This window comes from Coturnix japonica, chromosome 2, assembly GCF_001577835.2.
Source record: "Coturnix japonica isolate 7356 chromosome 2, Coturnix japonica 2.1, whole genome shotgun sequence".
Classification (NCBI taxonomy): Eukaryota; Metazoa; Chordata; class Aves; order Galliformes; family Phasianidae; genus Coturnix; species Coturnix japonica.
Window position 1 is genome coordinate 47,781,430 of NC_029517.1, and position 14,273 is coordinate 47,795,702.

At 38.5% G+C, this 14,273-nt stretch overlaps 1 protein-coding gene across 3 annotated transcripts in view; it reads right to left on the reverse strand.

The window, feature by feature from the left end:
* The window catches only part of FHOD3 (formin homology 2 domain containing 3), a 354,796-nt gene that overhangs the window by 173,816 nt on the left and 166,707 nt on the right, over positions 1 to 14,273 (reverse strand). For all 3 annotated transcript variants that reach the window (XM_015854309.2, XM_015854311.2, XM_015854310.2), the window contains exon 5: positions 7,847 to 7,952. In XM_015854309.2, coding sequence (XP_015709795.1) covers positions 7,847 to 7,952 — 106 coding nt within the window. The remainder of the gene's footprint in view (positions 1 to 7,846; positions 7,953 to 14,273) is intronic.

Below are 14,273 nucleotides of genomic sequence, written 5' to 3' on the forward strand. Positions count from 1 at the left end.
AAGTATATCTGGATGGTGAAATTAACTCTGAAGATAGTCAAAGGATCTAATTTTTAGGCAGCTGAGTATGTCATACTACAATCATCTGCATGGAATAATACTTTCTAATTATCATGTTTAAAAGGTACATTTGATTTCACCTTCACCATGCTCCTTTGATCAATCTTGCCTGCTCAAAACAGAGTACTTTGACGCCCTGGCAATCACTAACACAAATAGCTATGGAAGTATCTAGTCCTGAAATAGTCATAACCAAATGTTATTTTCTCCACTGGACATTACAGTGTATTCATTTATAATTACAAATAGTTCAGCAGCTGCCACATACATTTTCTCTTTGCTCTAATGAATCGCTTTATAATAATTTAAGCTAAAAAATTACTGCAAAAAGGCCAAAATCCTTTGTAGTAAGATCCTACCAGTTAGAACTGGTACACTATTTTGAAGATTTGTTAATAAAGTTTCAGTAGTTAAATCATGTAACGCCCAAAATGGCTTTAAAGGCCCCTGAGACCACTTTTCAAGTATTTATTCTTTGCTTAGAAGTTAAGGATGTGCATTTTTCATGGTTCAGCTCCTCATTTTACACGGGGTCTGCCTAGCTCGAGGTGTCACATTTCATGGGAATTTCACAAAGCATAAAAAATTACGCAGAAAAGGAAGATTCATTTTCACATAGACAGAAAGCAAACCAAAGCCTTCCAGCCTTGGTCAGCTTTAAAAACAAGGGAAATCCATAATTTTATGGTGGTGTTATTGCTGAATTGCATGCAGACTATGAGAATCCCATATCCTCCTCACAAGCAGTCACAACACCAAAGTCCACTTCATACAACACGCAGAGCAAGGAACTGCTCAGTTTATTTGTAGATGTGTAAATTACTGTTTGGTGGTTAAACTTTTGAACTCGAATTTGCTTCAGTGCCAATTCCCATCCCAGACTGGGAGGACTTGTGCTGTATGCAGTGCGTTAGGACCATCTGTCTCTGCTTCCAGACGGAGCACAGATCAGAATCACATACAGCAAGAGGGGGAGAGGAGGAGGAGAAGAGAGGAAGGAGAGGGGAGGGACTGCACCACAAACTTAGAGAACAGTTCAGGTTTTGGTTGGTAATTAACCCTTAGCACAGTAAATATGTAAGTAGACTCTAATGACAGTCATTTAAAAATATGCAAATAAAAAATGAATAAAGGATATGCAAAAAATAGAGAGAGGAAAGCAAGTAGGATGTTATCTGTCATTTTAAACTGCATGGTTTCCAAGGTCAAGCTCTCCAGCTACCCTTGTAAAAGTAAACAACTGCATTTGGGCTTAGAGATCTGAAGAAATGAGAGGACTTGGCTCCTGAGCTAAAAGCTGCTGTTTATATAACTGATCACGGAGGTGGTATATTCTGCCCTCTTCTCTGATAAAATGAAAGGCATTGTAATCTTATCATTTCTAGTCTAAAGAGTTCATGAACCAGCACTCATTCATATTTTTTTATTTTGGAACTTATCAAGATGCACAAAAAAGGAAAAATAACTTAAGGTTTCTGCACACAGAACATTAAAGGGTACTGATCCAACCAGTCTAGGTCTGTTTTTTCCATGTCTGTTTTCATCCATACGAACTACAGCTATCAAGCTCTTTGATGGAAAACCAGCAGCAGAGGTGATTTACCAAAGGGAAACACCACAGCTACATTTCAGAGATGTTGCACTGACCCTCTGTAGTGCTGCTAACTGGTAGGTCTTACTGGCAAAGGCACAGCTGTGATTCTGTTCTACTCAGGACAAGCATCTAATTCTGATACCTTTCCTAACAAACTCTGTTTCAATAAAAAAAGAATTATCTTTACAGGGAGAATGAGTCATTAAGTCCACCTCAGAAGCAATAAAACTAAGTGATCTAGCTTCAGACATTTGATTTTTCTTTAAGACACAGGCCCTACTAAAACTATTTTGATATCGTCCGAGAAGTTTAACATAACTTTTAAAAGGCTGCACATAAGAAGTCTACTTGAACACATACTGATATGGATGAGAACATCACAGTTCCAAGTGGACACCCGTGTACTGAAGGTCAAGAGTAGAGCAAAAGGAAAGTTTTGATATTGATATTAGCATTTTCCATGCTAATGTTACACTGCTACCATGTGCTTTACTGCTGTGGTACCAACTCAGCACAAGTGTACTTAGGACAGATGTATTCTCTTACAGATTTTATTTCTATTCCTTTGTTATTTATACAAACGGTGCCTATGACACAAAGCATCACATATATTTACTGCCAAAATGTGCCCTTCCTCTTAATAAGTGCTTTGCAACACCATTTAACACAAAAGGCCAAAGCCCAACAATCTGTCTGGGTGAAAGAGGACAATTCAGAAGTACTGGAAGAATTCTGGTCCTTGCACTAAGCAGGGGTCTTTGGCAAAAACAGATGCCTGGTTCCTGGAAATGGATTGCCTCGTTACAGAGAACACATTTACAAACCCCGAACATTCCAAGCAGCCCTTGGCTCAATGCAGAAATACCCTCAGCTTACTGATAATGTCATGTTCAGCTTTCAGAGCAATGGGTTATCAGCAGTAACTTCCACTGCCCAATTGCAAAACCTCACCCTCGCTTTCTGCTTCTTCCAGCTTCTTGATGTCCTAGGGCACATGGCATCCCACTGACAGACAGTACCCAGATGGTCTTTTACCATAAAGCACTGAGCTGTTTTAGGAATTTAATCAGGTTTCCCAGAACATGCAGCACAACTGGTTGTACTAAAGTTGGTGTGCAGGTGAAATCGCGTGCTTCTGGTGTTATAAATAGGCCCAACCAACAGCAGTTGAATTGTCTGCCTGCTGCTGTGGAAAGCTCTGCCTATAGCTCAGTTCGCTGCCAGTTATGCTGGGTGACCCCTGAGGCTCTAGTGAAGGCTTCAGCACTGCAAGGCTACTTCTTTTCTCTCCATCTATCTTGCTGCAAAGGCTGGATCCCATATACTAATGAGGAATCATATTTCCCCATCCTTACACCTCAGTGCAAGATCAATTCCCACTCTGGCCCCTCTGGAACCTCTGCTTTTCAAGGGAACCTCTCTGGCATTGTCAGCTTGCAGCTTCACAGGCTGCAGATATTAGGGTTGCACAAAATGGCTTTAATGGACTCCTACATAATTTAAGTGCATAACCAAGATCTCTGAGTTATTTTTCATGCTTTGTATCAATGGCTTAAGATGTTTCATTCTATCTCACTTACATTTTAGGGATCATGTAGGACTCTTCTGGTAAAAGTCCTCCATAAAATTACCTGAAAATCCTGAAAGTCTTTTCAAAATTAAGGGAGAAAATAAGAGGGCCATATATATTTTACCTACACACAAAAACAAAAGCATGCTTGTAAAAAATCAGTTCCAGAATAAACCACATTTACTATTAACAAGAACTTTAAAAAGCAGAACACAATAACTAAGCTGTTATTTTGGCAGATTGAAGATGCTGCTGACTTTGCATATGAAACAATGATTTAATTTTTTTCTTAAGACATGCCATTTTCCCTCAGAGTCATCTGTGAGGGACAGAGAGGATAGGACCCCATGGACAGAGCCTCTCACATCATGGTGTATGATGAACTCCCTACATCTACCTTACTCAGCCTGTTTATAAAACAACTAATCCTTGATCTGCACAGGATGTTTTTCCTTCTCACTCAACAGATAAATTAACATAAAACAAAAGACTGCTATAATTCTATCAATTGTTTAATTAACCTGTGCTCAATCATTGCATTTCAGATTTTGAGTTTTCATTCCATGCAAAAAACACATTTCCAAATAATACCCAAAGCACTTTTAAAATTACAGTAAGGTTTATATTAAACTTCATCAAGTGTGAACAATCTTATTTCCTTTCTACCACCACCATTTACTTGTGAAAATCTAGGCAATATCACCTAACTGCATCCTTTTAAATTGGCACAGAAGCATTTACCCTCCACAAAATGAGTGGAGTTCACGTGGATACTCTCAAAGAGAAAAACCAAGAAAGAAAGGAAAAATAAATATATACAAAAAGCAAAATTGTGGGGAAAAAAAATATATCCCATAAAAAAGAGTTTCTTCATATCTCTATGATAATGAAAAGTAACAGCAGAAAAGGAAATTTAGGATGAAAAATGAATAAGTAAGAAGGAACAAAAGATATGCCCTAAAGCAGTATTTCAGGAGAATAACTCGCAAGAGAAGTCCTGGCTACTGTTGTTTTGGGGCCTATAGACTATACATTGTCAAAAGGGAATGTTTTTTTGGAAAGGTGCTGTCAAACAATGCTATTTCACAGGATGCAGCAGGAATAAACAGTCACTCTTCAGCATTTGACAAGGAACTGTCCTGATTCCTCGGCATTGCATGCAAAAGACACACTTATCTTCCATTCGCCCATTAAAGTAACTAAAACTTCTGTGACTCATGTTTAGTCATTTTTTTGGCAGCTCAGTCTGGCTTGAACCTAGTTAGAACTGCTAAGCAGAAAAGCACAGCTAAGAAGCACTGGAGCAAAGCAACACAGACTTTTAGGGGAAAAAAAAGAAAAAAAGCAACCTCAAGAAAAAGTCCCTGAAAATGTGTAACAGCATAAACACCTCCAACATTTACAAATACCCATATTTCCAACCTATTTTCACTGCTAGGCACAAGTTATTTCTTTAGTACATTCAAAATACTTAGTCAAAACCAAAGACAGCAACACTCAGGTGAACCTTGCCGGAACAGGCAACACTGTGGCTAAGGCTGCAATTTGCTGTCAGCCCTGTAAGTTGTGTTAGTGTCATAGGAGGAAAACAGTTAATCAAATGAAGCTCCAGGAGAAATGCAGTCAAGATTTGGGACTACAGAGAAATCCCATCTCTTGACGATCCAAGTTAAACCCAGTGAAAACAGGGAGGATATATTGCACTCCAACAGGAATCACAAGGCCAGGACACCACAGCAGTAAAGCAGAAAAAATCCAAGACAGACTTCTTTTTTTTTTTCTTTTTTTTTTTTTAATTTTAAATCTCTGTAACAAGCATTGTCTATGCTCTTCCAAAAATAATACATCAGAAAAATATCCTTACGTGATGTATTTAATGTTTCTTTTCAGCACTCTCCTCAATGTACTTGGATAAGACTGGCTGGTTATGCTCTATGGTACAAACCTATATGCTAGCTCCTGGAACTGAAAACCAGCTGACAAAATATTGGAGTTGTAACAAGCTTTAGACTTTCTGAAAGACAGTCACAACAAATCTGTTTTCTGAAATAAAAACCATGTCGCATGGAAAAATCCTATCATTGTTGTAGATGCTCAAGATATCTTACCCAGAAGGAAGCTTCAGCTTCACAAATCAGCAAAAGGGGAGGATAGGAGGGAAGACTTGATTTTGGTATTTGGAAGATTGTACCAATCCCTTTTAAGGCATCTTAAAATAAGGATTTTAGTTCAGATGTGACTGATTCTCAGGTACTACTGGATTATTTTGTCAACGATGAAGCTCAGTGCCCCAGATTTTATCTGATACTGGAAAAGAACAGCTGAAGGGCTATCCAGAGTTCAGACTGTTGAACCACTTGGGTACTCAGGTAAACATCTATCAGGTTCCCTTCAAATTTTCACTATCTGTCTCCAAGGACCTGTTTAAGGGTGAAGACATCACCCAGCCATGCTAGATGAATGCTGAGTGGATGAGGCAGTAAGCCCCTAGACTGAAGAGCAGACTGTTGGTACAGCATACCACCTTTATTTTAAATCACAGAAAGAACTAGGATGGAAGGGAACTTAAAGATCATCTAGTTCTAACCTCATTATATAGGCAGGCTTGTCACCCACTAGTTCTGCCCAGACCACCCCCTACCTGGCCTTGAACACTTTCAGGGATGAGGTATCCACAACTTCTCTGGGCAGCCTGTTCCAGCACCTCATCACTCCCTTAAGTGAAGAATTTCCTCCTAACATTTAATCTAAATCTCCACACTTCTAGTTTAAAGACATTTGCCCTTGTCCTAGGCCATGTAAGAAGTCCTCCTGCTTACGAGCTCTTCTCAAGAACTGGAAGGCCACAATGACAGTTCCCCAGAGCCTTTTCTTCTCCAGGCTGAACAAGCCTGGCTCCTTCAACCTTTCTTCATAGGAAAAGTGCTCCAGAATCCCTATGTCCTTCTCTGCATGGCTGCTCTTTCTGAGTTCTTCCAGTTTGTATATGTTTGAGATTGCCCTCACCCAAATACATCACCTTGCACTTGGTCTTGTTGAGCCTCATTAGGTTCACGTGGGTCCACTTTTCAAGCTTGTCCAAGTCTCTTTCTTTGGATGGTGTCCCTTCCTTCTATAACATTAACTTCACTACTCAGCTTTTTATCATCAGCAAACTTGTTGAAGGTGTACTCAATAACACTGTCTACATCACTGATAAAGATGTTGAAGAACACTGGTTCCAAGACAGACCTCTGGGAGTCACAACTCATGACCAACCTCTCCCTGGACACAGAGCCGCCGAAAACAACCCTCTGCCTGTGACCATCCAATTGATTTTTTATCCATTTAATAGTCCGGCCTTCAAACTCATATCTCTTCAATTTAGTGATGAAGATGCGGTGCAGGACTATGTCAAAGTCCTTGCACAAGTGCAGGTAGTTAACATCAGTTGCCCTTCCTTTGTCAACTGATACCATTACTTCATTGCAGAAGGTCACTAGATTGTGAAACTGCGCTGGCTGTCTCAGATGATGTCCTCATCTCACATGTTCTTTAACATCACTTCCAGGAGGATCTTCTCAGGCACAGACATGAGGCTTACTGGTCTATAGTTGCACAGATCTTTTCTACCTTTTTTTTTTTTTTTTTTTTTTTTACTTCTGAGTATCTACAAGCTACTATTTGAGTACATTTACATCACTGCTCAACTCCTGACATAGAATACAATTTCTGTTGTACCAATTCACTTTTTTTAAACAACCCCAAAATAGTATTTGCACAGTCTGATCTTCAAATTATTCAAATGAAGCCACATGTACTGTTTGAATCCTAGCTTTCAGTAACTTAGCATTTCTCCTTCTTATGAAATCCCTCTATTTATTTTTGTATTTGCTTTACTCCTCAATTTGTAGATTGAATGTTGGCAGCTTAAGATACCAAAATGACATTTTTAGAGACAGCTATGTACGTCATTCTAAGAAAATTCAAATGAGCAATCCACCACAGTTATGTATCTATTACTGCTCTCTGTTGACTATGAGATCATTCAGTAGTCAGGGTCCCTTGGTATGATGGCTCTCCTCTCACTCATAACCCTTCAAACCACCGAAGAAGTTCTCTTGATTTGTGGCTTGGGTTTCCTTGTTAAAAACTGCAGTTACGTACAGTATGTATACAAGAACACAATACCATAAGTCAGCCTTCTAATTCAGTAAGATATCTTTTCCAGACCATTTCCCAAATTCTATAATCTGTAGTCCTGAGCGCAAAGAACAGAATGTAAACCTCAGATTACCTGTTTAACCAAAATATCAGATAGCTTAAATTGCATCCAGCCAACTAACCATACAACATGACCGTTTCACTGTTTATCCTATATTATGCCTTTTCTTTCATAGAATTAAGGCTTTCCAATATAATCTAAATGAAAAGCTGAACAATTGAGAGAATATCAGTATTTTAATTTTCCTATTTGTCCTAATCAGCAACGTGTGTTAATTTCACCTCAGTTTTCCTGCACAACATTCAAGATCCTGCACCAAAGAGATAAATATGTTTCAAATATGCTGTGAGTCACAGCACACCTCTGAGAGCTGTGCAACAAAAAACAAAAAAACTGTTTCTGGATACATTTATCTTACCTCTCAGGATGTAGTTCTGATAATTCTGGTCTGCCTCTGCTCCTACTTTGATTAGGCAAGTCAGGCCTTCAGCAATAACGAACTCATGAACCAAGTCCTTGTCATCCTATCACAGAAGAATGGAAAAGCCACATTAGAATTCCAAAACCAGAATATAGCTTAACATAACACCAAATGCATTCTTATAACATTGATTTCATCAGATTATTTAAGTGAGTTTATATGAAAGACATTACATAAAAGATGTTATAAAACCAAATACTTGATACAAACAGATAAAAGCCATATTTTTACCTTTATGTTGACTATGGAAGTTTAATATCAGGAAAGTATTTGAGTTTGGATTTTTTCCATTAAAGGCTTGCAAACATTCTGCCTGATATAATATCTTCATATTTCATAAACAGACATCCCTAAACTCTTAGAATGTCAGTATTAGTATGAGAAAGTCATCTCTATGCCTTAGCATGATTCCAGTTTCTGTATTTCAAGTGTGTACAACAAAATTTTTAAGACTGGTTTTTACTGCAAAGTAACATTGCTCTGTGACAGTCAATATATTTAGAATGGGAAATTATAGTGTTAAACATAAGAATGCCAGTAGACAATATTCCCACATTTTGATGGAAAACTAAGTGAAAGAGTGAAAGAAAATACTCCTTAGTGTAGCAGAATGACAGTATATTCCTTGCTGGGAACTACATGCAGAAAATGATGCCAAGGAACTACAGAGCACGGTATCTATTGCTTTGCTTTCTCATCTTACTGAAGCTCATGGAGACAAACAGAAGACTATTAAAAACTTGATTAAATAGTATTTAATGATTTTGCTACACAAACTAAGCAGGAAAAAAAATGAAACAGAGCTACTCTTAGGACAAAATCATCACTGCTGCTCATTCACACTGTCTTTGGATTATTCTTAATACATGCTTTTTCACAGACAAAAGTGCATTCAATAGAAATTTCATCTTTCCAATAATGCAGTTCTAAGAAACCAAGATCCAAACAGTACCTTCATTTAGAGTGATTTCTGAAGTAGCTGCATATCCTTTGAAAACTGCCAAATAAACTAAAATAAACAGGTCCCTCTGTAAGAGACCCAAGCGCCCAATTTAGCAGACATGAGAAATGTCCTCTACCTATCCATTTGCCAAACTCAAAACAGTGGTACCACTAGCATAGTAAAGAAAGTGTATGCAGACAATCTACTTGTTAACCCAGAAGGCACTAATCATATTCTGATTTTCTTGGTTTTATGTAATGGTATTTAAATGTGCACACAAAGATCCCCTCCATTGCAACAGCGGTGAATCAATTTCTTTTGCCTTCCCTGCACAGAGCAGCCAAATGAAGTGCTTGCGCTGAGCATAGAAGGAGCTCTCCCCCACAAGGCAGAAATCCCTTCAGCCAATGCACCAACCTAATCAGCATGTCCTGATGCACAGGGTGAGACCCATGAAAGAACACAGTCACAGGCCTGTGGCTGTTCCCTCATAGACACAGGTCCACCTTGCCAAATGCCACCACAAAGAGGACTGAACTCTTCATATTAAAGCAATTAGTCCCATGTAAATCTGTGTGGCAAGTGATGCCAAAATTCACAGGGCAAGCTTCTAGAACAACATTTTACAACTGGAGCACTGCTAAAATACAAGCTCCAATACAAAAAAGATCCAGACTTTCTGCAGATGAAAGCCATACTTCAGGTCTGTCCCATCAAAAATGATGTACTTGATTTCAAACTAAGCAAAAACAAATAACTAAATCTGCAATTAGGCAGTGTGCTGATCCAAACCACACTCAGCCAGTGCAATGGAGAGACCCTGCAAGATGGTGGGGAGGCATGGCCATGCCCAGGGCAGCCCAGAGGGCTCTGCACCCCCTCAGGGCCAGGACACTGCTCCTTTCCATAAATCCCTTTGCATAAGTTGCTTTTACTCAAAGAAACCAGAGCAATGTCCAGTTCTCCTAGAATTCTGAAACTGATTTCTCAGAAAACTCAAGAGAGAAGAACATTTCCCTGGAATCTGTTGGCTAAGCTCAAAGTACAGTACATTAAGGGCTCAGATACACTAAAAGCGCCCCACAGAAATTCAACTAGGAGTTTGTCTGACATTCACAGACCTTGGAAAGTAAGTTACATTGTATGCCAAAGTCAATGGCTAAACATTCTGTACTACTGAACTAAAGAGAGAATGTGCCAAATTCCTCCCATACAGAGTAGGTGGTGGTGGGAGCAAGGGCAAGGGACAGAAAGAGAAAATCCATTCTGCATAAGTTTTTCTTGCAAACCTAGTGACAAATATATGCATATATATATATATATATTTAAATAATCCTGATGTCTAATTTAAGAGAAGCAAGAGATACAACAATAGATAATACTGACTGAAATAACTACAATGACTAATGCAGCTGCTAATGCAACACCAGTGAGGAGCAAACTTCCTTAAATAAACTTCATAGAAAGTTTAGCAGACATTCTGATTTTGCATCAAATTCTGAATATTGTGCTGGCATATTCCTGTGTTGAGGTAAAAAACTAACAAACAAATCACAGAATTGCTCAGGATGAAAAAGATCTTAAAGATCATCAAGTCCAACTGCAACCTAACCATACTACCTTAATTCTAGCAACCTCCGTTAATCACGTAACAAACAAATAAGAAACAACCTCCAGGACTGACTCAAAATCAAATAAACAAAACTGGAAAAAGTGGGAAGAAGGAATAACTATGTTCTGTAGGCTCTGGCATTTGCTAACAAACCAAACGTTTTGGAAATTTAAAAAGAAAAAAAGAAAAGAAAAGAAAAAAGAAAAAAAAAAAAAGTTATTCAGAAGATATTGAAGAAATTATCCCTACACTACAGAAGTTAGAAGTAATCTGGCTGTAAAGAACTCCAGATCAAAACGGAGAAGGAAAGAAGATTTTAACAGCAAATTAAGGGCTGTTGACAAACTATGAAAGTAAACCTGAAATAGCCTTTACAACTTTAAGATGTTTTCCAAAATCTAAAAATTGGGAAAAATCAGCCTTTATTTCCCAAAATACTTTGTACTGCAGATCTGTTTTTTGTTGGTGAAAATGGTGAGATTTGCCTTCTGGAACTTTTTCAAAGCAGCCGAGGGGAGGAAACTGCTGCAACATAGAGTTGTCCCTGACTGAAATGAGATATATTGCAGGAGAACTGCAGAGGAAATGAAGGGGATGAGGGACTTTAACCAGACTGCTTTTGGAAAGCAATGAATAAACAAATCAAACCTGAATTAAAAAAGGCTTTTAAGGTACTTCTCCTCTCCCAAATAAAAGGGAAAAAGAAGGTGTAATGAAGCGGAATACAAACACATCATGCTCCAGACATAAATTTGAACTCAGCACATTATCTATCCCATCATGTATATATGACGAGAGGAAAGAAGCAAACATCTGGAATGTGCACAGAAAGATGAAAAGGAATCCAGACCCATATATTCTAAATTGAAAGGAGAATGTTTACATCAATTTTGTTCTAAGATAATCTTTTCAGACCCATTAACTCACTGACTTGCCAAGTTAGGTGACCTCAAGAGGAAAGGCTACTCTCTACAGCCGTAAGAGGTTCAGGTTTCCAGGAAGGGAACATTCATTGCACAGAATATATAGCATGTGTGACACCGATATGCACAAGTAGCTGCCACATGTGTGTGATAACAGCTAAAAGGAGGCTGAGAAAGGTTGTCATTTGGGATGGAAATGGACTCCTCCACTAATATCACAAAAATTTATGAGCCCTTTATCAGTAGGTATTAGAGCACTGATGAGAAAAGCAGCAAAACACAGTTAAAGCTCTCTAGGCTTCCTGTTAAGCTCCCGCAGCCATAAAGATTGTTCAGCGACACAGAGACAAGCTACTTACAGTCTTTATGAAAAAGACTTTATTGATGGCCTCATCAAAGAAATATATTTTATGAATTCAGTCACAGACTTTGAATGAATCATGTCCTCTCTTTGTTTAGGCATCTTAGGTGGATGAGAAAAAACAAGACAATATATGCTGCTTTGTAATAGAACTCTGTTTTAGACTAGGATATGATGAAAAAGACATTCAGTATAGTCAGACTGCTGAGTTTAAAGCTTGGTTATTGAGCCATGTCTGAAAAATGCACAAATTGTACTTTTACCTGCACAACAGTCTTGCTCTTCAAGAAACCCTGCAAACAAACCCTATGTGAAGCAGTATCCAGCATGCTCAGGTGTCACTAGTGCAAAGAAGTGTAGCCAAGATTCCCCTCTGTCCCACTAGTTCTCCTGTCTATGCTCCACCAGATACATGTCTAAGGCAGTTTTGTGGGGTCTTATCTGAAGATGGGGAGACTTCTTTTTTTTTCAAGGAACAGCACCTTGCAAGAACACACTTTATCTGACGCTCAGTGTACACATGAATAAACAAGTTGTTTACATAATGCTAAAGATAAACCCTTCTGAAGTCTGCTATATTTCCTGGGGTCACATGTTGGAAAAAATTTACACAAAGCATCATTATTTTCCTGCCACAAAAAAGTTGCTTCACTTTCTAATGAGAATCTAGATGACAATACAGTTTCTCAACAGGATTTTTTTTTTTAAACTTATTTTTGGTTTAGCTAACAACAACTGCTGAAAGCTCTGTTCCAAGTATTTGGGGAAACTGGATTAATAACTGAATATTCACATTTGGATACACACATGCATATTTCCTCTTTACATGGCTAGCAGCTGTGCGATGCACTTCATCTGATGAATTATATCAAGATGCTTGCATGTGAGATTTCTACTGAAGAGAACATCATTTTTATTTATTTTTTTCCTTCTTTTCATAAGCTCCATTGTTTTAGGTCACTTGAGCATTTTAACATTTAATCCTTAATTCTCTCCTGTTTCTGCTACAAAGTAAGATACTGTCCATTTTATAAAGTTCACTTATATAAATAAGGAGTTGTGGATCTCCCCAGCCTGTGCTCTCCACACAACATGTTCTTTAGCGAGCCAGCAATCATGTTATCTACTGACTGAACTTTCCAAAAAGCAAATGTTGCAATAATCCAGCGTATAAATGACTACATACTGGCCACATCCACAAGAATCTTCTTGCTAAGCACAAGCAGGAAAAGAAAGAAACACTGACTATTGGCATACAGGAAGGGACTGCTTTCACACAAGGAATGAAACAAGAGTTCTTGCACTTCACCCTCTGAAGAGGACCTTCCCTCACTGCTTCTCATCCCACACAATCCCTATGAAAAGAGATTTAAGCTATGATTCCTTAGGCTAGCTTTGATTTGGCCTCTAGACTGAAAAACACAACTTCTTAACGCATTCACAGTTCACACTGGGATAACTCATGTAGGCAAGAGGTTAATATTACCAATTCAGTGTGCAACATAAAGAGAAATTTAAGCCCTACCTGCTTTAAAGAGGAGAAGCATCCTCCTCCACACCCCGAAACCTTGTGGGGAGGATGCTGGCAGTGTACTAACACATAGCCTGATCATCATTCTCCTTCCAGGAATATATGTTGCATAGCAAGTGAGCAAAATTGAAACAGAGACCCAGGATGATTCTGCTCAATGTGGGGAAAAAAAAAAAAAAAAAAAAAAAAAAGCAAGAAAAAATAGATGGGTCACTAAAATACAGCCAACTCACAGAAACTCCTTCCAAAAATGTAAATAACATAGACTCTTTAAGAAGTATTTTTCTGTTGTTGTTATTTTTTAAGTCTCCTATAAAGTCAAGATAGGATCACAAAGTTGAGCTTATTTTAGGAGGATTAAAGGTTAGGGATTAGGCTTTATTCACTGGGGGATGTAAATCAGTAGCAGGGGGACAGCAGTTGACTAGTGAGGAAAGGGAGGAAGAAGGCAGGTCAAAGAGCAAAGCATGCACCACTGCAGGCATTTGCTTGTATATATCTCAAATGACAATGCCTCCAAACCTCTACCACACAAAAGTAAGATGCATCAGCTGTTATACTCAAAAAGCCTCCTAGCTAACAAGCAAGTAAATGCAGAAATGTAAAATCTGGATTTTTGTTCAAAATACTATCAATGAAAGTCAGAACTGCCGTCTACCTCTTGTATTCCTAGTATTGCAGAGAGAACAGAAAATTCCAGGTCTTTTCCTAAGCATTCCTTTGGTTCTGGAAATCCCTCTAAAATATGCAAAACAACAACAACCCAACCCACAGCTAGTCCCTAACCTGACAACACCTAGCAGTACTTGGAATGTGAGAGCACAAAGCTATGACCTGAACTCACTCCCACTACCTGAGAGCTTCACGTACATAAGCTCTTCGTATAATTTAAAATATGTATAATTAAAAAATGCTCTCCCCCAGTAGCAATAGATAATGAATAGCCAGTTCCTCTTGGCCCTTCTTTCAGCTGCTTAGCTAGCAACACGACCCC